The sequence below is a fragment of the Lepidochelys olivacea genome (genome assembly GCF_965140295.1).
Source record: "Lepidochelys olivacea isolate rLepOli2 genome assembly, chromosome: 11".
Classification (NCBI taxonomy): Eukaryota; Metazoa; Chordata; order Testudines; family Cheloniidae; genus Lepidochelys; species Lepidochelys olivacea.
The window spans coordinates 74144619-74168918 of NC_140421.1; the positions used below are offsets into that span (position 1 = coordinate 74144619).

Genomic DNA, 24300 nt, shown 5'->3' on the forward strand with positions numbered 1-24300 from the left:
ACTTCTGTCATGGGGACACCTCTGTATTTAGAATTGGAGTAAAACAGTGGTGCCCAAACTTTTACTTTCCCACCCCTCCTTACCAGTAATGGAATCTGTTTGTGGCACACCCCCTTCCATTCCCCCCCACCCCCCCTTACTGCACAGTCAAGGCTTCCTCAGCAGAGGAGGATGGACTGAAGGTGGAACTGGGGATGGAGGCGGAGCTGGCCTGGGGGCAGAAAGGGAATGAGGGCAGAGCGGGGCTGGCACTGTGGCTATGGGCGGGGGAGGGGCCAGAGCTGGGGCCAGGTGGTGCTCCCTCTCCGCCTGCTGTGGGGACTGGTCCGAGCCTCTCCGTGCACCCAACAATGTTCCTCCCCTCAGGTGCACACCCCACAGTTTGGGGACCACTTGAGTAAAAGTGTTATGCCTTTTCACAAAGGCCACTGTACAGTGTCAGATGGAAATAACTTAGCCAAAAGTGGCCTAGCAGTGAAAGGTTCCATATCCTGTTATCAGTTGCTGGAGATGTCTAGTCTTTCTTCCTTCTTTAGCAACTGTCTTCCACAAAGCTTGGTGGTTATACAAGGCTGTGACACAAGTTGTCTTTAACTCTTGTATGGTTTAAGGCCTTACGTTGGGCACAGAAGTAAATTTGAAACGGTTGCAGTCTGTAGCAGACAGGTGTAATATGCACCATGCGTGCTACACTGAATAGTCAGATGGCTGCGTTCTGTACTAACTGAAGTTTGTAAAATGATATTTTGTTTAACCCTGAGCGTAGAGCATATTGTAATCATCCCATCTTTTAGCATCAAAGGCATGGACATCAGACAAGGTCCCAATCTGAAATGAGGTCACTACTGCTATATGGGCATCCTGAAGCAACCCAGTTTTCTTTGTTTTAAGTCTGTCTTGGCGCTTTACCCATAAATTTAGTTTTTGTCTGTAGCTATTTAAACTCTCTCTTTAAAAAAATAGAGGTTTGTAAAGAGAAGTGCTGTCATAATCTTAACTACTGGTTAGTTCAAATGTGTAGCTATAACTAATGCAGTGACACAGCTGTAGTGTGGGTAGAGGGAAGGAAGAGATACGCAGATTGTCAAAACATACTCATGTTAAAACAGCATAGGATTCTTGGATACTAATTAACTCAGTTCAGTACAGAAAACTTTGTCTGCTTTCCTGGACACAAAATGTGTACAAGCATATCTGGAAAACTGTCTTACTGTATACAACCTTCTCCTGTCAATATATGAACCTATACCCATTGTTGGCTAGTTGGCTGACCAGGGAGAAAAGTGGTCTGGGGAAAGTGTGGGGTGAAAAAAATACTCTAAGAACTGTAAAAAGTGCACTGAAAATCTAGTTATAGAAGAACAGTGATGAGGAAAAATACTAGGCTTCTGAAATGAAATTTAGTTATTGGAGAACATCTGATAATGGTCCTATCGTAATGTTCCTGGAAACAAGCACTTACTTCCTTTTTCCCTTAAGGACCATAGGTCAGCTGGTGATAGTCTGAGTGCAGTGAACTTGTGCCAGTCTCTCTCCCTGCCTTTGGTATACCTCCTGAACCAGGGGTTAGGGAGGCAGAGTAGATCATCTCTGTGCACTTCAGGGGCTCCCCATGTTGGAGGTATCCACTTGTGGATTGCTTTCTGCTCTTTGTGGCACACAGTGGTTGAAAAGATCAGATACTACTGCCTTAGAATCTTTGGATACTACAACTTAGTTTTTGACTAAAGAAGCCTTTCTTGTGGCAGTCACTTTTTTTCAGACCAATCAGAGATCTGAATACTGTAAATCAATCAAAAAACCTTCTTAAAATTCCATCCTGACAAATTGGCACTATGGACAACTCTAGAGTTTCTTTTCAAAGGTGTTTCTCCTTACTGTTTAAATCAGGATATAATTCATAGGATCGTTCTCTCCTCATCCTCTGGAAATAAGATTGCATCACTTAGGGCTCGTCTACAAGGCAAACTATTGCATAGCAAGCCAAAGTATGATTTTACAGCACTCTAGCTTGCCATGCACTAACTTACCCTGTGGACCCTACTACAGTGCACTAAAAATTCCCTAGTGCACTTTGACATATTGGTCTTTGAAACGGTAGTATGCCATGGTGCACTAGGGAATTTTTAGTGCACGGTAGCAGGGTCCACACAGTGAGTTATGCACGGCAAACTTGATTGTTGTAGGTTTGCACCCTGGCTTGCTGTGAGTTAACTCAACATGTAGGCAAGTGCTTGTATGTCTGTGGAACTATCAAATCCTACCCATACATTACTGTTTTCTTCAAGAAGTCAGATGTCTTGTTCATGTCTTAAGTTGTCAGGAGTAAAGGTTTAGAGACTTTAGATGCAACAATTGGTGGATTCTGTTATTGAGTCCTATGGGAAGGCTGAAGATATTCTCCTCCCAAGTTTGAGAGCACATTGCATAAGATCTGTTTTTAGTGCTTGGACAAAAAGGAATATTGTTCTACTATCCGGACTGCTTTTTAATGCTTAAATTGCCTATTCTAGGCTAATGGATTGACTATGAATGAGAGTAGATAATACTTTCTTACCTATATGACAGGTTTCAGAGTAACAGCCGTGTTAGTCTGTATTCGCAAAAAGAAAAGGAGTACTTGTGGCACCTTAGAGACTAATAAGTCTTCTCATGGCAGGAAATCAATTGTTCCTTGCCCCTGTAAACATGTTAGAAAAATTCCAACATTTAGTTTTTATAAGACAGTCTGTTGGATCTTTGATGCATTTACCAGGCTTTAGATAGGGGGAGCTGTTTGGTGCAGAGACTTCCCATCAGTGAGCTGTCTCAGTGTAGATGACCATGGTCCACCCAACTGTTCATACCAACCTAAAGGATTTCCTATTGTATGAGAGAGTGTTGCATGCTGTGCTATTATAAGGGCCTGCTTTCCAACCCACAGATGCTTCTCATAGACAACCCCCTATTAACAACACACTTTCTAATTTAGGGCAAATAATGTTTCTGTACTTTAGTGGCTTGCTTTTTGGCTTCATATTGTGTTTTGAGAAAGCTGTGGTTCTTAAAGCAAATCGATCCTTTTAAAAAGGCAAATGATACCAAAGAGTGAAGTAATTCAGTAAGAATCTTTTTCATGAACAAAATACCACTTGATAGGTCTGCCATCCCCAGCTAAGGCAAAGCACAACCCCAAGTTCCTGCTGTCTAAAAGGTGAAACTGGAAGAGTCGTAGCACAGTCTGCCTCCTAATCTACACAGACACAGGAGAACTCGTCTACACTTCAGCTCTGCTTGCTCTGTTACTGAAACAAGTGTTTGCTGTGCTTCCTATTGCTATAACAATGTTGCAGAATAAGAAACTGACATCATTGGGAAGGAGTGTTTTGTTTCCTTTTAAAACAAATTTAACATTTAATAATTTTAATTTAAACTTCTAGTGCCCTCCAGTAAAACCCTACAACCTTGAGGAGAGAGAAAATATATATAAACTACTTCGTCAAATCTGGAAATAACACAGCTAAATTCAAGTTAGAACAGATTAACTACTTACACTAAACAATCTGTTCCACCTTGTATTTTGCTGTGACACTCTGCGTACGTTTCCCAGACCTGAAGAAGAGCTCTGTGTAAGCTCAAAAGCTTCTCTTACCAATAGAGGTTTGTCAAATAAGAGATACTACCTACCTCTCTCTCCCCCTCTCCCTCTCATCCTGAGACTAACATGGCTACCGGAATACCGCTTACTGGAAGTAGCATGGCCTGTGCCTACCATCACCCTGCTCACTCTGGTTGTAGTTTGTACTACTATTGTCTAGACTCAACCTACATGTTAGCTCCTTGGGGGGAAGGGAGCTAAATATAGATGTTTGTATTGGGTATAGCACAATGGAATTCTGATTGGGATCTTGGGTCACTATCACACTTCCAATAAATAGATAGTTATGCCAGACTGGCTGTCTGAGCTATCCAAATCACCCAAAACAACTGTGTAGTATCTGGTTGGGAAAAATGAAAAAAGTAATGTTGTATGAACAGCCTGTGTGTGACTGGTGCTCCACTCATCAGTAAGATGGCACTTCCTTGTGGCCGTTCTGGGGAATAACTCTCCAGGTCAATGCCTTTTCCCACAGTTGCATGCTCTCTCTCTACCTCTCTCTGGGTCTGCAGCCCTTCTCTTGCTCCATGAGCTGCTATTGCCTCTCCATGACTGGGCCCTCCAGCCAGGTCACCAAATGGTATCCCCTTCGGGGGTTGGAAGGTCTCTTCCCATAAACGGACTCAGGCAGTCTGCCTGTTTACTGCCTCGCAGTGCCACTCCCTCAGTGGTCTGCCCTCTACTCTGCGTTCTCGCTCAGGGACCCTCTAGCTCGCAGTCAAGATCAGTTCCCTTCTACACTGCAGATGACACTAAACTGGGAGGAGAGGTAGATACGCTGGAGGGTAGGGATAGGATACAGAGGGGCCTAAACAAATTAGAGGACTGGGCCAAAAGAAAGCTGATGAGGTTCAACAAGGACAAGTGCAGAGTCCTGCACTTAGGACGGAAGAATCCCATGCACCGCTACAGACTAGGGACCGAATGGCTAGGCAACAGTTCTGCAGAAAAGGACCGAGGGGTTACAGTGGATGAGAAGCTGGATATGAGTCAACAGTGTGCTCTTGTTGCCGAGAAGGCTAATGGCATTTTGGGATGTATAAGTAGGAGCATTGCCAGCAGATCGAGGGACGTGATCGTTCCCCTCTTTTCGACATTGGTGAGGCCTCATCTGGAGTATTGCGTCCAGTTTTGGGCCCCACACTACAAGAAGGATTTGAAAAAATTGGAAAGCGTCCAGTGGAGGGCAACAAAAATGATTAGGGGACAGGAACACATGAGTTATGAGGAGAGGCTGAGGGAACTGAGATTGTTTAGTCTGCGGAAGAGAAGAATGAGGTGGGATTTGATAGCTGCTTTCAACTACCTGAAAGGTGGATCCAAAGAGGATGGATCTAGACTGTTCTCAGTGGTAGCAGATGACAGAAGGAGTAATGGTCTCAAGTTGCAGTGGGGGAGGTTTAGGTTGGATATTAGGAAAAAACTTTTTCACTAGGAGGGTGGTGAAGCACTGGAATGCGTTACCTAGAGAGGTGGTGGAATCTCCTTCCTTAGAGGTTTTTAAGGTCAGGCTTGACAAAGCCCTGGCTGGGATGATTTAGTTGCGGATTGGTCCTGCTTTGAGCAGGGGTTGGACTAGCTGACCACCTGAGGTCCCTTCCAACCTGATATGCTGTGATTTTTATGATGCACCTTACTGTCTTTCCCTAAGCCCTGTCCTATCTCCCTGGCTCTCCCAGTCCAAATGCACCTCCCTTCTCCCTGGGAGTGACTGCAGACTTTCCCAGCAGCCCCCCTTCTGACCCGAATTTCCTGCCTCTATAGCCCTAACCCAGCTTGTTCCTTCTCAGCTGGGCCCCTTCACTTAGTCAGGGGCTTACTTGACCACCTGATTCCCCTCAGCTGTGACCTATTGGGTTAATTAGCCCCATCTCAGTCTGCATTGACTCTTTCAGAGTAAGTGTGGGGTGAATATCCCATGACAGTGTCCCAAGAGAAGTTTTTTAATCAGTAAAACTTCTGTTGAATGTGAAAATTTCCACAAGAATGTGTAACCGTTTGGGGCACTCATGAAGAAAGCAAAACTATAATGGACCCAAAACAAGATAAAGCTGGTCTTCACCTGAGGTGAAGAAGTAACATCTCAAGATCACAACTAGAGTTCATAAGGAGATGGTCACAATAATGATGCAAAACAATTGTGACTGGGATGGTAATGTTCTATAATTGTGTGGAAAACTAGGTGACTGTATTTTGGTACATGTAGCTAACAATGTCAATGACTACATGAGTTATTGATAATTTTCTTTGTATAGAGCTTGTAACCTCGATCAACTGACTTCTCCATTTGGAAGCCTGAAGTGATTGTGTCACAGAAAAAATAAATATAATTTAACTAGATTAAAAAATGAATGAGTTGATGAATATATCTTAAAGGTCAAATCTTATTTTTCCTACACTCAGTTCTCCATAATTAATGCACTAAACTTAAAGGTTCTAATTAGCAGGATCATGGAAATTGTCACCAGCATTTCTTGTGTTAAATGGATCCCATTCAGCTAATATCTTCAAAATAAAAGATACAAAGACTAGATTGGCAGGTAAAGATGTAATTTATCAAGTAACAAGGCCGTTTGTTAGTGTGACCTGCTGTAGAATTGTGTTGGACGTATCCTCTTAGAAATAGCTTGAAGCAGGTGTTCATCTAGTCCTCTAATATCTTCCTGTTTCAAAGATGTTTGAAAACAAGGGAGGTACCAGAGGAATTGGGGGCAGAATGGGGGTGTGTTCTGACTCAAAGGAGTGTGATCCTAGCAATTGTGGGTCCAGTAAATCCGACTGGGGGCGGGAGAGGGTATTCTGTTAGCACTTGAGTATGCAGCTTGTACATGCACTTAGAATATAGGAAAGGAGTATTTTAGAAGTAACTTCTCTTCCTAGGTAAACATAGAATAACTATTTAGACTCTCTAAACATGTAGAGGATGATTAAATTGTGAACAAAACAAGCTGCACTTCTTTACAAAGAAACTTTGTTGGAAAAACTTGATTGCATTTTGATGTATACAGTATTAGTCAGTGAAAGGAACATGGCATATGCAATATCTTCTAAGAAAGCATTTGATATGTTTTGTGAGACACTTGCAAAACATGGACTGTCATATGAGGACTGCTATAGAGGTGCCTTTAACAACTGGGGTGGGTGGAGTAGGAATGTGTTGAAAACTGGATAAAATAATGATAAACAGAGTGGCAAATTGAGGGGTGGGATTACTGGGAAGTGTCTACTGGTGTGCTGCAAAAATCTGTTTTGGTGTAGTCTTTATTACTCTGGAAGAGTGAGTGAACATCATTTTAAAAGGTTTGAGTGGTAGCTGTGTTAGTCTGTATCAGCAAAAACAACAAGGAGTACTTGTGGCACCTTATTGACTAACAAATTTATTTGGGCATAAGCTTTCGTGGGCTAAAACCCAATTCATCAGATGCATGGAGTGAGAATACAGTAGGAAGATTTTATATAAAATCAGTACATGAAGAGATTGGAGTTGCCTTACTCAGTGGGGGGGTCGAGACAAATCAATTAAAGTGGGCTATTATCAACAGCATGAAAAATCATTTATATTGGTAATCAGTATGGCTCATTTCAAATAGTTAACAAGGTGTGAGTAACAGTAGGGGCAAATTAGCATGGGGAAGTTAGGGTTTTTGTGTGGTTTATTTTTTTTTTAGTTATTGTAGTGACTCATCCACTGCCAGTCTTTATTCAGGCCTAATTTGATGGTCTCTAGTTTGCAAATTAATTCCAGTTCTGCAGTTTCTCATTGGAGTCTGTTTTTTGAAGTTTTTTTGTTGAAGAATTCCCACTTTTAAGTCTGTTTATTGAGTGTCCAAGGAGGTAGAAGTGTTCTCCGACTGGTTTTTGAATGTTCTAAGTCAGCCATGTGAGTAAAAAGTAAAATAATGAAGCTTTAGGTTGACCTAAGGGTTTGTCTAAACATAATCTAAACCACTTTAACAGTACAGGTATAGGTAAGATGATAAAACCTCCTTAATGTAGATAGTTATACCTATATAACTGTGTTTATATCTGGACATCTTATTCCTGCGTGGGAAGAGGAATAAGCTATACCAGTATAAGGCACCTTTATACCAGTATAACTGCATCAGTATTGAGTCTTGTACTCATACAAAATAGGCCTGCTCTTTACACAGGTATCACTATCTGATGACAGCTATCTAAAAATCTTGAAGGGTGTAATACAAAAGAATGTCTTTGGGTGATATAATGGGTTATAACTAGGATAAATAGATACATAGGATAGATAGAAATAAAATGTGAAAAGGCAAAACTCAGGCTAAATATCAGGACTAAATTCCTCGCAGCAAGATCTCCCTGTGGAAATCTTTCAAGCTGTGTGATAGAAGCACTGTCTGTGGAGCATTTTAAGATTATACTGGACGTACTTGCTAGACCACATATTTCAGGGGATAAAGTTGCATTTTGAGAGGGTATACCAGATAAGATAATAAGTCGTCTTCAACTGTGTGACCCAGCATAAGATTGAAAACAGCTGATTATTTTTTAGCCAATTTTACTTTTCTCTTTATAGAAAACATGAGCTGGTGTTGCGCTATTCCTGTTTTTCACGCCTGATGATTTTTCCCCATAACTTGGCATAGGGGAATATGGTGACCCGCCATTTAGAGATCTTTCTTTAGATTTCTGTTGAGGCAAATGAGAACAGATGGATGAAGAGCAGTTACTCTTCATACATATGGCTGAATGTGGCTGTTGAAATATGGAAACTATTGGAAATGAAGTGGTTTCCTGCAGTACTGTTGAAATATCAGATTAATTTAAAAATAAATTTTTGTTTAAAATATGTGTATTGAGAGGCTTTCTTACTATGGTTCATATTTATTTGCATTTTTCCTGTACAGTAGTTACAAAACTTCTAAGTAAAGGCCACATCTACACGTTTTGAAGTCTCTTTTTGGGAACATATGTATGTTTACCTTTAAATGATACCTTAATTTAAAAAAATTCTCCCAAAGAAACAATATGGTGTTTATTGTATAACTTCTGCAGTTGTAAGAAACATACTTTTCTAATATAGTCTTTTTCTTATAATTACAGGTTCACATTCTGAAAACCATTTGAAGATATTCTGCCATCCTATTGGATTACTGTGTTTACAGCACAGAATGTTATTCTGTCTTGGATTTAATATGGTGTTTATGATTTAATTCCCCTTCTCTGTATGTCTATGTATTGGTGAAGCATTGGAACTCTGCAGGGCTGCTGTTACTTGTGTGGAAACGGATCCATTTTGAATTCCTTCCAAAGGACTAGACATTGCTAGCAATGAGCTCCCAAAGCCATCCAGGTAAGGGGAAATTTTCCTTCAATATAGGAATGAAATAATCTGAAGAGCTGGCAAAAGAAAAACAATATGAGCTATATTTTGCTAATTGCAAGTGGATTTTTTTTATTGTTGTATTGAAAGTACTTTCACTTTGTGCTGAATGAACAATTTTTGGGGTTACAGTAAGTTTTTTATTTTCTAACTTCTCTGCATGAACATATTTTATCTGAAGATGAAACTTACAATAAAACTGGAGATTTTGATTGTATCCATATTAAATCTCACTCAAGAATGCGGAGAATTATTTTTCTCTTTTACGTTTCTATCTGTTAAATTATGTATCATTAAACCTTTTAGCCGTTTTGCTGAGGAACTCCCTTTTGCTCACATTTAATTCCTTTTAGAATTAAATACATTATACTGTACTCTATGTATGTTAATGGGTTTGTAGTCTCCACATGATTGGGGGATTGTGGTTCTGTTGGTGCTTCTCTTATCAATTATTTAACAAGTAAACTAGGTGACTTAACACCCTCTTTCCCCTTTAATGGGCAAAAATACTTCTGTTAGAAGTTGACTGCCAAAATATCTTTGAACCTTGTAACACTGGTGTATTTTTGTCAAGCGCACCATGGTTACATAGTTTTATATGAAAAATATTATTTATTACTACTTTCTGCAGGAAAAAGTTGTAGTTATCCTGAGCCTACCCAACAATGTATAGCTTAAATTTTACTGTTGACTTTCTGTATTCAACAGATCCCAGTTGACTCTTTTGTGTGAGAGAGACAGGTGTTTTTAATAGTTTAAACTGGCTAGTGGCTCTGAAACTTTGTCCTCGGATAGACATAGATGAAACAAACCTATGCTTCCGCAACTTCATGCGTAGTCTGTAATAGGTTTAAAATAAATTGGGGAATATTGACATTCTGAAAGGATGATATGGTTCAGCTAACTAAAAAGGATGACTCTTTGCAGTTTATTCAGTTTGGATAGGGAAATTAGTCTGGTTGGTTCTGCTTTCAGGTTGTCCTGCACTAACACAGTGTTTTGTTAATGTTCCGTTCTTAAAAAAATGGAAAGAACCCCCAAAATATGGCATTTTAAAACTTTTTTTTTTGGCAAAACCTTTATTCTAGGCCTAAATTACTTGGCATAGTATTCTTTTAAATGTTTCTGATGCTGGGTGTAGAGCCAAGGAAGTCAGTGGGAGATACTAGGTGGGGTAATACTGAGAATCACCTCTACTGATTTAGGAGCCTACATCAAGATGGAAGGGCCTAAAATTAGGTTCCTGTTTTTGAAAATCTTGGCCCAGAACTGAATAAGAGGTTAGCAGGTGACTAGAAGAAGCAGTTTCTTTATTTTAGCTCTTGAAGTTTGCACTTGGCATTATGCAGCGAGGAGACTAGATATGTCTTGCTTTTTTAAAAACAAAATTTGTGTTGAAATATTTGCATGGCAAAACTGAAATTGCACAAATGACTCCAGTTTGAGTAGTTGCTGTGTGATGAACTGTATTCCAAACTAATGGATAGTTATATTGTCTGTCTCTCTGTCTTTCACTTGAAGGAATAAGAGTTCTGTGGCTGTTGGGCTTTCCCACATCAGTGGGATGCTGTGGAACATTTCTCAGAGAACTTCTGTAAAAAGAACATCTTCTTAGTAAATGCCTTTCTTATTCCCCAGGAGCAACTTACTGGTGATGTTACGGGAGGGGATGAATCTCCTTCAGTCACGCAGCTACCAGAAGTCTTGGTGAGGGTGGGGTAGCAACACAGGTGCTTCTTGCTTCTCACTTTTCCATCCCTTGCCACAGCTCATCTAGATTCTGCTGCTTTTAGAGATATTAGCATCCAGAGCCTTGTCTGCATCGGTTTTTATAGGTAGTTGCTACTCCTGGCTCCACCCCTTACTGATGACACAGCAAGGAGGAGGGGCCACTAGGAGGAGGGGCATTTGGAAACTCTAAAAATGAAGTAGTTAAGACCAGGTTTGATTTTGTATTTGTTTGATTATGACCTTCACTCTTTCACAGTCACCAGACAAATAATTCTAGCACAGTTGATCCTGAAATGCTTTTCTTATATACCTAAAATGAGTCCCACTCATGCTCCCACTCACCTGCTTGTATGTTACTTTAAACTGTTTTGGCACTTGCCATCTGTACTCTTCAGAGATAAAAGATCTGGTAAAGGTTTTTTAAATCAGCACTTGAAAATTCTATGAATGTTTGGAGTAATGACCAAACTTAGTCATTCCAAACATGGAATATGTATTGCAAATTAAGTATTTGGTACATAAGTGGAGTTGTATGTAGAGTGTAATTACTGATGTGAATGACAGTGCCTTAGGAAACATGAAACACTCTGATACAATTGAAGCCCTCATCTCTGCTGGCATGATTCTAGTTTCATTCTAGGCTCCTTTTTTCTTTCAGTGTAGGGTATTTAGGGCAATCTGGGGTGAGAGGGAGAATGACCTTGCCTGTGTGTGTGTGTGTGTGGAGTGATGATCAGTGCATACTTTATACAGCTCTTAGAAGGGACCATTTAATCTTGAACATCCTATCATGTTACCTTAATACCTGTGAAGTATGAAATTTTGACTTCAGACATGTTAGTTTGCCTCACTTTTAATCCTGACCTTTTATTTTGACGAGAGAGGCAATTATCTTGCCAAGTGTTGAGCTAGACTTCTGTGGTGACTCATGACTTATTTTCCACTGGTTTACCCTGGGATATTCTTATTGCCTATTTCTTTTAAAATATGCTCTGTAATGTTAGGTAGAAATTTTATTCTTTTGGGATAATTCTTCTGAATCTTGCCAAAGCCAGCTTCTAGATAGTTGAAGATAGCTTCTGATAGCTGTTTTGGTGATATTGCTCCAAATAATTATTACTAATGATGTACACAGCCTAAAGGAAGGCTCTGGCTCAACTTGAATGGATGCTGAAAACTTGCTTTTTGGTAAACATGAAGTGACAGAAGGCTTTCTCTTCTTCCTCCCTCCCCAAACTTACCACCACTGGGATGTGTAGAAACAGGGCTATAACAAGGTTGTGGTATAGATGAATTGAAAACTTCGCTTGAAAAGGCAGTATATATTGAAGAGTGGGAATACGTTGAAGAGCATTAATCAAACATGCATGGTCTACTAAGGACTGTAGCACCATCCAGAGTGACCACAGTGGATGGCGCCACACCAGGCATTGTGTAGAGAAGTACCCAAACCTGGCTCAGTCCTGCAAATCCATGAATCTCTGGGGCAGCCCTGTGGGTGGTACCAGGTAGGGCCAGGGCTTGCATCTCTTCACGTGTTGGAGAGTTTGGGAGCACAGTGTGCTGTGATGTTTGTCCATCCTGGAGACATGACTGAAGAGCACACAATGCTGCTTTTCAATATAATGAGCAACTAAAGGAATGCCAGATCTGAGATTGACATTCATACAAAGTCTAACCAATACATTCTCAGGATTTGGCACTGACCGCACATATGGAATGCCTCTTGCCAATCCAGGTAAGAGGGTCCAGGTTTCTGACCCATAAAGCAGTACAGGTAATACAGTAGTTTGATATATCCTGAACTTTGTCTCAGCGCAAAGATGTTTTTGCATCCATGTGCAAGACTTGGACTTCATGCAGGAGGTTTCAAGGCCTCTTTATCAAAAAATGTCTGGTTTGTGACCATTTGAACTCTACAGCCTAGGTAGAAGAACTACTCAATGTTCTCCACAGTACTTGGCTCCACCTGCATTTGGGGTTCTAGTGACATAGCCCTCAGGTTCTAGATCTTGGTCTTCCGCCATGAGATGTTCAACCCCATAGTGTGGGTGGTGTCTTGGAGACCTTGGAAAGCAGGGCTGAAATTCTCTGACTTCTCTACAAGCAAGGCATTGTCATCGGCATAGTCTTGGCCATAAACTTGCCTTGACCAACCTTGATTCCGGTATTTGGAGTGGCAAGTCCTGATATCCAGACAATAGCTTGACAGGGTAGTGCCAGGGCAAGACTGCATCCCTGATATATGCCTGAGGTTGTGTAAAAATGTGGTGAAGACCATGAACCAACTTGTGGTCTCGTGCTGGTACTGATGTGAAGATAGAGCATCAGATTTAGTGCATTGGCTGGATGCAAAATAATTGGAATTAACTACTCCTTCAATTGCTGGATTATACAACTTCCTTGTTAGAGTACAGTAATTAGCTTATGTTTTTTGAGGACTCGTAGATATTGTGACCAATTCCTACACTATTCAGTTTTGTTGGAGAAAAATATAGTGCTGCTTTTTCTCACCTTCTGGGAAAGAAAAAGTTGGAGTAGGAAGAATTATTTAATACTGGAATAGAACATATTGAGATTATTGCAAAATGTAACGAAGAAAATTAGGCTAATCAAGATAATATTTAGGGTCATAAAGCTTAAGGTGAGCAAAGGCATATCTAATTTCACATCTAGTGATGTGACATGCCCTGTAGTTTTAAGCTTGTCTTCATGTAATAAACAGCTTCTTTTAGAAACCAACATATTTAGTGATTATTTTGTAACATGTTGCTATGTTAGTAGAAAAGACTATATTTAAATCTTTCCTTCCTTCCTTCCTTCCTGTGGGTATTTGACCAGCTGTTTAAGCAAACATGTTAGACTGGACCTCATTATCATGTATTTACCCCTCTGTTACTTCCAGCATTATAAATTGGCTTGTAGCACTATTGTCAATATGCTACCCAAGACACTGAAACATAATTTCTGAGTAATGGCTAGTGAGTCTGACTTCCACTCTTGTAGCAAACTGGGCTTTATAACCTATACTTTCTTAACTTTTTTTTTTAAAGGTTCTACTCATTTTTTTCATAATGGAAGTGGAATAGTGAGTATTTAGTCATCTTGTATCAACTAAAAAGTCTTAGGTGCTTTGACTTGATCCTTCCTTGGGGCGTCTTAGTTCCAGTAAGACTGGTTGTAGAACGTTGAGAATAGGTTTCAACAGGTTTGGTTGCAAATACTTTTGTCACAAGAGAATGTGTTGCTGGTGACCACTTCAGTGAACTTTGTTCCTGTGACAAAAAGGGGTGTGTGGGGGTGTGTGTGTAGATATATAAAGAGAAAGGTTTGATCCATGTTAGTTGCTCATTATTTGCAAACTTAAATTCCAAATGAAAGGATATTTGGAAATCGCACTTTCTTTATTTGCCCTCCAGCAAATCCTTTTATTTGGGATGGTGACATTTCTTCCACACTTTTAAATAGCCATGAAATGCACAATCTTCAAGTCTGGACTTGGAAAGAAAAGAAAGTGGAAGAAACTGTCGTTCAGATATTTTACTTGAAAATAATACATATGTAATTCTACATATCTATCCTGCTAACAATCTATTGACTATTTCTTTTACTAAAGGCTATTAGCTGGCATTATAAGAGTGGTTGATTGGAACTCTACTTTTTAGGTAAACAAGAATATATAATGTAAGACTTCTCAGATAGCTTTTTTTTTTCCTTATGTGGGGGCTATTTATCTTACTGTCCTCTGTAGTTTTCATCACTGTAGTGCAGCGGTTCTCAAACTTCATTGCACCGCGACCCCCTTCTTCCAACAAAATTAGTACATGACCCCAGGGAGCGCGGGCAGAGCCTGATCCCAAGCCTGGCTGGCCTGGGTAGGGTAGATGGGGCCAGAGCCCGAGTCCTGCTGCTCTGTGTGGGGGTGGAGCTTGGGCTTCAGCCCTGGGTCCCAGCAAATCTAATGCTGGCCCTGGTGACCCTGCTAAAATGGGGTCATGACCTACTTTCGGGTCCCAACCCACAGTTAGACACTACAGCAGCAGTTCTCAAAGTCAGGGGTGGGCAAACTTTTTGGCCCAGGGGCCACATCTGGGTTGCGAAACTGTATGGCGGGCCGGGTGGGGAAGGCTGTGCCTCCCCAAACAACAGCCTGGCCCCTGCCCCCTCTCACTTCCTTCCTTCCCCCTGGTTGCCCCCCTCAGAACCCCTGACCCATCCAACCCCCCCTGCTCCTTGTCCCCTGATTGCTCCCTCCCGAGGTCCCCTGCCCCTAACCACCCCCCGGGACCCCACCCCTTATCCAAGCCCCCCGCTCTCTGTCCCCTGACTGCCCTGACCCCTATCCACACCCCCACCCCCGACAGGCCCCCCGGGATTCCCATGCCTATCCAACTGCCTCCTACTCCCTGTCTCCTGACTGCCCCCTGGGACCCCCAGATCCTTATCTTCTCCCCCCCCCCACCTGGCTGGAGCCAGCCACACTGCCGGTGGCGCAGTGAGCTGAGACTGTGGGGAAGGAGGACAATGGGGGAGGGGCCGGGGGCTAGCCTACCTGGCCAGGAGCTCCAGGGCCAGGCTGGACGGTCCCGCGGGCTGTAGTTTGCCCACCTCTGGTCTAAATGCTAGCTAGATAAATTAAATCCGCATGGCAATATTCTCAGTGGACTTCAAGGAGACTACTTGTTTTATGGGTATGTCTTCCCTATCATTCCTTAATCCCACTTCTGAAACATGTTTTAAATACACATGTTTTAGTATATCAAAGCCCATTGTTTAACTGTCCTGGCCCTCCAGATGATTTATCCCCCTCCCCTGCTCCCAAGAAAAAATCCTGGAACCTTAATTTTTAATGTTTGGTACCTTAATCAGCATAGATTGTTTTAGGGGACATATTATCCATAAAGAGTGTTTTTAAAAGAAACACTTCAAGTTAATCACTCAACTGATTTGTATGTGTCTTAAATTCACTTTATTGTAAAAAATGAATATTTTCATGTTCAATGAAGCGTTTTGTTTATGAAATGTTCTCTTGCTAATTTTTATAACATTTGCATTCATGTTGCTTCTTAAAAGCTACTTTTGCAGAGATGCAAATTTTAAGTTCTGAAATACTCAATGCTTGATTAAGAATATTGAATTTTAAGAATGAGTTCTTAAGAATATACAAAAGTTCTGCAGAAAGATCTTTTAAAAACAAAGTGAGAGCAGTTTCATATGCAGAGCAGAAAGCTTCATAATTGCAGGGCACTGGCAAAACAAGTTAGTCATATGTTGTGATCCGCTAGATTAATAAAGTACTTTCTTATGACATGTTATCTGACCAGGCGTAAGAAGCCACTCTATTTTTATTCCATAGTTCAATGAGACATGGAAAACCGTTTCATGCAGTTTACATACAAACCTCTTTCTTGTTTAAACAGTTATTTTCTCTGAAGCATTTTGTGCCATAAATTAAATATTTTACATGCTGTTTTTTTTAAAGGCTAAGAAGTTTGTTAAAGATGCATCTCAAAATAAGTTTTAAATGAGAGACCTATTTTCTGGCAATAAAGAATCATTTGAAAAAGTTGTATTGGGGCGGCAAAAATGGTCTTTCAATAAACAGGAAAAAAAAATAGTCTTAAACTGTAAGCACAGTAATAGCTCATCTTAAGTGATCACTCTCCTTACAGTGTGTATGATAACACCCATTGTTTCATGTTCTCTGTGTATATAAATCTCCTCACTGTATGTTCCTCTGAATGCATCCGATGAAGTGAGCTGTAGCTCATGAAAGCTTACGCTCAAATAAATTGGTTAGTCTCTAAGGTGCCACTAGTACTCCTTTTCTTTTTGCGAATACAGACTAACACGGCTGCTACTCTGAAACCTGTCTAAGCACAGTGTGTCCAAGTATCATCATCCTTTTTGAACTGTACTTCAGAAGAGTGCGTTTCTTCTCTTCTTATTTTCCTTCCTGGGCACCCGACATTCCATGATCCATTACAACTGGATTATTCTTCCTCCTCTTCCAACTATGGAAGCTCCTCTGTTTTTAAGTTTGCTCTAGGTTTACAATGTAGTGCTAGCAAGTAGAGCTGTTCAGAGAATTTACTGCCTCTAACTCAGGGCCTGTCTTCACTACCAGGGTAAATTGACCTAAATTACGCTATTGCAGCTATGGGAATAATGTAGCTGGAGTAGATGTAGGTTAGGTTAACTTGTCGAAGAGGTGGAGGACTGGGGTCGACGAGAGCGCTCTGCCGTCGATTTTAGCAGGTCTTTACTAGATCCGCTAAAACAGCCCCTGCTGATTGCAGCAGCATCTATCTCCCTGTAGTGAAGACCAGCCCTCAATGTCTCACCTTCATGGGAAGAAAGAAGAGGTTCCTCTAGGCAAGAGTTTTTGGACTAGATGACCTCCTGAGGTCCTTTCCAACCCTGATATTCTATGAATCCTTGGGTTGGGACCCAAAATTGGTTGCCAGGATGTTTCAGTGGGTCATATGACAGCTCCTTTCCCAAAGGGCTGGCTGGTTTGCCTCCCTGCTCCAGGCACTGCAACCTTTGGGAGCCCATCACCACTTAGTTTTGGCCCAGCTGTCATGATGATGGGAGTCCAGGTAGGCCAAATGTGAGTGAATGGGACTGCAATGTCATGAGCCAGATCACAACTCCACTCTCTCAAATTTGGCCCATTCAGGGGGGTGAGGAGAAACCTGAGCAGCACTGCGACCCTGGAGGTTGCAGTGCCTGGAGCAGAGAGCTAAGCCCAGCCAGCCTCACAGCACAGGAGCTGCAGGAGCTGCCACTGTGGGGTGAGTGCCAGGCAGGACCCAACCCACGACAGGGCAGGATCCAACCAAAACCACCTCAGGGCTTCCACCCCTAGACAAATTACTGTCACTACAGGCCATAAACATTTACAAATGGGTCCTGAGCCTGATGGGACGAGGTCTTCCGCCTTTCCCAGGACACCTAATAGCCTTGGAAACTGGGGGGAACCACTGTGGGTTCCAAAAGGGCCACTGTGATCTCCTGAGCATGAACTCGATGGTACTCCTGTGCCTGGGTCCATGGACGGTAGAAATGCCTGGAGAAGTAGCAAGAACGACTCCTCGGACGGGAGGAGTAAGACCCAATCTCCAACTCAGAAGATGACAAGTCTGTCCTTGTTGCATGAAGCACAGGGCTTGAAGCCGGCCAAAAGAGGCATGCCTTGGCACCAGCGAACAGACAAAAAAACTTCCACTACAACCCAAAATTACAGATCTCTCATGCTGGTCGGGAGAGTGTGGATCCGTCAGGGCTATGAGATCCCTGACTGCCTTGAAGGTCTCTAGGATGGAGGGAAGGTCTAAATTCTCCACTTGACCCTGCTCCACTGGTGCCGGACTCAACAGACTTCTCTGTGGGCCTGGACTCGACTGTGCCGGCTGTGGTACAGGCGAGGAGGAGTGTCCCGGCACAAGTCACACTCCTTTGGCAAACTCACGCTCAAGTGCAGCAGCACCCCATCAGTCTTCCTGTGTTTCTTTGACGTGGGACCGGTGACTGAGAGCGGTGCGGAGACTCTGCCCACGAGGCAGTTTTCGGTGCTGGGGAGTGTCAATGCCGAGGGTCTCTGACCCCAGAGTAACAGAAGACAGTGCAGCAAACCAATGCTGAGGAGCCCGGTGCTAGGTCCATGGGGCTCGACTCAGACTGTGGCCGCAGGGCTGCCTCCATCAGCAGCAGCTTCAGCCTGTGGTCCCTCTCCTCCTTGAGGCAGGGGCAGAATCCTCTACAGATTTTATACCTGTCCATTTGGTGGGATTCCCCCAGGCACTTCAGGCAGGACGTGTGTAGATCTGCCCCTTGGCATCTGGCAGACCCCACATGGTTTAAACCTCTGGAATTGAGGCATGTCCTGGCCCCGGGAGAGGAAAGGGAATAGGGGAGAAACCCGTTAGTTTGAATCCTGGTTAACACTTATAACTAGCTTATTTTAACTATTTGCAGGTATTAAAGAAAACTACTAGGGGATCACTCGAAACAATAAAGAAAAAGCACTCCAATGACAATCACTGCCAGTAAGAAGGAACTGAAGAGGCGGCAGGTTGGCAGGGCACTATATTTAGTGCCATGAAGGCGCGACTCCAGGGAGCACCTGGGCCTACCTGACAGGTGCTGCTAGGGGAAAAATCTTCCAAGGACTGTGCATGTGGTGCGCACACACCTAATTGGAATCAACATGAGCAAGCACTTGAAGAAGAACTGGAAAGTACCCAATGGTAAAGCCAATCTTTACAAACTGGAAGGAAACAAACAAGAAAACTGAACCAAGAGAAAACATAGCCAGAATTTTTTTCCTTCTTCCTTTACCCACTATATGGAGGGTTTTAGTGAAGGAAAGCCGAGAGAGACTATGAATCTTTTTGTCCAAAAGCTTCATCCGATAAAGACAAACGCATCTATTTTAAAGTGATGGTTAAGAGAACAAATTGAAGACTAGGTTGTCATACAACAAAATTATTTTTTGGGGTTGGGAGGGGAAACACATTGTGCTGTTCTGCACAGGAAACGGCTACAGGCCTGAGGGAGCAAGCCTTGAAAGAAAGGTAATCTTTTATGGACAGACTGTAGGCTTGACAAACTACTGAGTTTATCCATCTGAAAATGGTAGATATGGATGCCTTGCCAGCCCTTCTTAGGTCACCAATACAATCCTGAAATTACACCCAATTTACTTCAAGGATTTGTTTTGCATAAACTGAATATGAATGACTTGACCATATCTAAGGAGTGCAACTCCTTCTCCTAGTTGTGGAAGAACTTGGCACAGAAGGAACCTATTTTCCTTCAAAACACTTGTTGGGTATGAAATGTTGATAGCAGGCCTGCTACCATCTCACCTGGGGGGAAAACTGCACATAAGGATTCCAGATAAATAAGATCCCAAAACTTACTAACTCTCCAGGCCAATGCAACGGCTAACAGGAAAAACATTTAATAGAAAGTATTGGGAAGGCTTTACCACATTTTCTAAAGAAAAGGTTCAGGAATTACCTTTATTTCTTCAAAAAGAAAAGGAGTACTTGTGGCACCTTAGAGACTAACAAATTTATTTGAGCATAAGCTTTCGTGAGCAACAGCTCACTTCATCACTTGATCCGATGAAGTGCCACAAGTACTCCTTTTCTTTTTGCGGATACAGACTAACACGGCTGCTACTCTGAAACCTATATTTCTTCCTATCAGTTAAAAATCTGAGGCTGTTCCATGACAACTGCAGCAACCTTCAGAGCAGAGTGCACCACTTACTTTTTGGCCATGTACTTGGTTGCATGGTTTTTGATTCCAGGTGATACCTTCACTTCAAATGAACTACTTTGTGAAGACTTTGATGCCACTTCCAACACTTTAATCAATAATGCAGGATAAATGCAACTGCTTTTTCTACACACAGTTGTTTTGGAGAATAAGCTAGTAAGAGGGTGGGTTTTTAATTAGAAGAGCGCAAAGTTTTCCTGTTGCTTTTTATGGAAGACCAGAGGGGTAATTCTTACCCCCTGTAACCCTGGTTTCAGCACTTTTGATCCACTCTGGTGAGTCTCCCTAATCAAGTGATCTATCTTCAGATAGAACATTTTTTTTAGAACTTGCTAGTTTTCAGATATGGCTTTGCTAAAGAGGTGTTAAAAATGAGACTTGCAAAAGATATTTTAAAAATTTGCCTACTTTTTTGTTTGTTGCTGATTTATGTTGTATAAAAGATATTGCATTTCATTTCTAGTTACGAAGGAATTGGATTTTGTTTAAACATTGTAAACTTTTATTTAAAACAGGTTGGGTATTAAGAAACAGGAGTTATTTCTTTTGAATCTTTTCAAATCCCAATTTAAGATTTCTGTTAGGGCTATAAGTGTTTATGCAGCTCTTTTTTGAAAGCAAATGTACACAATTCATTAAAGATTGAAGAGTTCAAAAACTTATTTGACAATCCATCAAATGTTAGATCACTGCCACCTGTTACTCCCAAGATGACACGTCAATCTCTGTGTTGCTGTAGTATCCTAAAGCAAGCGAACACATTCCTATCCCTTCTCAGATAAAGGGATATTATCTTCCAGCTGGAAACAAGACCCTAGACGACATTGGCTCTCTGAAGAGAGACAAGCTGGTTGGCATTCAATTTTTATTCTCTCCAGCAGATGGAAGGTCTGTTTGATTCGTAGCTTCTTGGCACGTTTTATTGTGGTGGCTCAACAGCAGGTAGTGTTGGTGCAGTAGTCAGCGGTATATGGCTTAAAGTTGCCTTCTCTCCTACGTAGCTTCAACCAATCAGAAGGAAAGGATTGTTCTAGATAGCTTCCTCAAGTGGGTATTCATTCACTTTGTTCCTCAGTTGTTTCTGCCTCTTTTTGCATTGGGTGGTGCAGCTGTTACAAGCTATGGCTGAAAATCCTCATACAAAAAGAGGCAAAAAGTGACCAACTGTTGCAGGCTGCTCTTGACACCCGCAATTGCAGGCCCAGTTTGTATTTCCACGCTTCTTATTTTGTCACTTATAACGTGAGATAGGGTGACCAGAACCGAATACCGTATTCGTGATGGGACATAGCACTGATTTATATTGACAGTACAATACTGAGTATTTTCTAATAATTGTTAATACAGCATAGCATTTTATTTCCTTTATGAGAAAATATATACCTAATAGTCAGTCGTAACATTTTCTTTTCCAGCTGCTGATTGGATATAACTTACCAATGAAATCAGAGCCACTTTCTACTGGCCTCCTTCTTGACTCAACATTACTGTTCATCTGTATGCTTTGTACTTGCTTTTATTGTTAGTTCTGTGTTCCTTCTTCCACATGGCTTTCATCATATAAGAACTCAGCTTATGTTCTCTAGCACTTAAACAAGTCAAGAGTCTCCAAGTGGCTGCCTGAAGAGAATTCTTCCTCCTCTGATTAATATCTGGCATGTAGCATGAAATAGCTTGCGTCAATAAATTGTCATAAACCTTTGCTTATTGGTATCAAACATAAACAGCAAAGCCAGACTCCACCATGCCTGAAAGTAGGCCAGAGGTTGCTAGCTCTACAGCTGCAGAACAGCTAAATCTGAACGAATACTGCTCTGTGTGGTGTGGTTTTAAAGCTGTCATTTTTTAGGTTACAAGTTACTTCTCAGTGGTAATTAAGTTTTGGAATTTGTGGATTAGTTTTTTTATACAGGATACTGTTGCAAATATTTCCAAAATGAGAGTGGGCATTTTTAAATAGAAATTTGTCTTATTTAATAGGGTAAACTATGTAAATTTTTAGAATTTATCACCATACCAAATGCCTTTAGTAACCATACTTCATTCTATTTGAATTAAGTTGTGTGGGTTTTTTTGGCTATGAAAGATATATTGAGTGTAATCACCTTCTGGCTGGCTCTCTAGGTTTTGCTTAGCTCTCTACAGAGCAATTTTCACTGCTCTTTAAGTCTTATGCACTGGAATAGCTAGAGTTCAGAAGATATGAGTAGCTCCATGTGTTAATGACTAAGGGGGATTTTATGTTGCAGAAGTACATAGTGATTGACAAAATCGTTTCACTTGTGAGTCAGCAGAGATCTGATCTCCAGTCTGAAATGGTGCTTCCTTACTGCAGTTCATGTTTTACATTTTTCTGCATCTTTGGTTAGAGCACTGGACTAGCCTCTGGAGACCTGGATTCATTTCCTAGCTCAGAAACAAACCTTCCTGTGTGACCCTGGGCAAGTCACTTTGATATACGCTGTGCCTCAGGTTCACCATCTTTAACATGGGAATAATACTTTTGTCATGGATCCTGTGCTGTAAAATCCCATTAATTCCTGTGAGATGTTCAGATGGCCTTGTGCTGTGGGCTATACAAATACCTAGATACATTCTTTATAATATGTCTTCATAACAACCATCTAAAATGAGTGAAATTATCTACTTGACCATTTCCTATAACAATCATAATTATACACTCTAGACACTGCATGTTGCAGGAAATGGAAGGCAGGAAATTTGTCAGGTAGCTTAAACTAGTTACCAGCTTTCAAAGATATAATTGAGTTTTATCCCCGCATGGAAAACAGTATCCATATCTACCACAGAAATCAATTAAGAAAACTCTTAACTTGAAAAATGTAAGAAAAAAGGACAGCAATTTGGATTTGTTGGCAGGATAACAGCACCCTGAGTTCATACCATTGCATTAATACATGGACATCTATTGAAAGACTGAGTTGCAAGTCTAAGTTCAGTCAAACAATAAAAATACAGCATTGATTCTAATTTCAGCTGTGAATATTCACTGAGGCCTATTTAGAGTGTGAGCACCTGCTATAACTGGGCAGTAAAGTGAAAATATAAGCAACACACAAACTTGAGCTTTAAACTTGCATTCAGGGTTGTTTTTGGAAAGTTGGTGCGTTTAAGTTGTCCAAAGACTTCTGAAGAGGCACTACGTAGTATGTTGATCTTGGTCACCCCCATGTGTATGTATGCTACTATATATAATTCAGAAGTCATTTTCAAGGCAGGGTAAAATAGTCACAGTACATAGTATGTGAAGTGCAGTGGGATCCTCCAGGGCGTTTAAATGTACATACATTTTTGTTGTTCAATAGTTTACTTTGTCCAAGGGGCATGCTTGTTAAAGTCACCATATGTGCCTTTAGTGGTAGTTTCATAGAATGACTTGAGACTTACAGTAGCTTTAATACAGTTTTGTTCATTTTAATTTGCAGCAGAGGAGAAAAGGTCCCGCACAAGTCCAGAAAGTTAGTCAGGCTCTTACTGATTTATAGCATTGATCATAGCAGTACAGTGAAATGTCCGTAGTGGTTCAATAGGACATACAAGCAGCAGTGAATTTTTGTTTACAGCCTGTGGCCTGTCCATGACTTTTACTAAAAATACCTGTGACTAAAACGTAGCCTTACTTATTAGCAACACTCTCTCTCCTTTGGAGTGATAGTTAACAGGTTGTGTGATCCTCAACTGCCTCAGTTCCTCTTACTTAATGCCCCAGGCCTTAAGAACTGAACTCTGAAGAAGAGAAAGTGGATAGGTAGTGTAACTACATAGATGGGCAGCCAGACTGGCTGCTAGGGATCAGCATCACTGGCAAGACTTGCCAGCAATGCTCGCAGGAGTAGGCTGGGTTGCCTGTTAGTGCTTTTCTTCTTACCTCAGATTCTAATGAGTAGCTTTGAGGAACTGCTTTTCTATCCAGTGGGTGCTCTATGGTGAGCTTCTATAGGATTCTTTTTTTGTCTCTTTTCCCCTTCCGTATTTGCTTCCCCAGTTCATGTACACTAGGCAGCTCGGAAGGTTAGTGAGGAAGCCTGGTCTACACTGATAACCCCTTCTATTTGTCTCCCTACTTCCAAGCAATGCTGTCAAATGACTTAAGTAGCTAGCATTTGGTAGAGATTGGGGCATGGGTAAAGGCTAGCTGGTCAAAGCTCAATCTGGATAAGACAGTAAGCTGGATAAGCAACTGAAAGATAAAGATCACAAGATAAAAGGTTGTCTTTTTTTTCTTCCTGGTATTGAATGTTGGTGCACATGTTTTTTTAGGGAA

The 24300-nt window shown here is 41.4% G+C and overlaps 1 protein-coding gene across 5 annotated transcripts in view; it reads left to right on the top strand.

Annotated features, from left to right (window-relative positions):
• HDAC4 (histone deacetylase 4) overlaps nucleotides 1–24300 on the top strand; it is a 467144-nt gene that overhangs the window by 44797 nt on the left and 398047 nt on the right. For all 5 annotated transcript variants that reach the window (XM_084643125.1, XM_084643127.1, XM_084643129.1 and 2 more), the window contains exon 2: nucleotides 8714–8963. In XM_084643125.1, the coding sequence (XP_084499251.1) occupies nucleotides 8942–8963 (22 nt within the window). In that variant the 5' untranslated portion in view covers nucleotides 8714–8941. The remainder of the gene's footprint in view (nucleotides 1–8713; nucleotides 8964–24300) is intronic.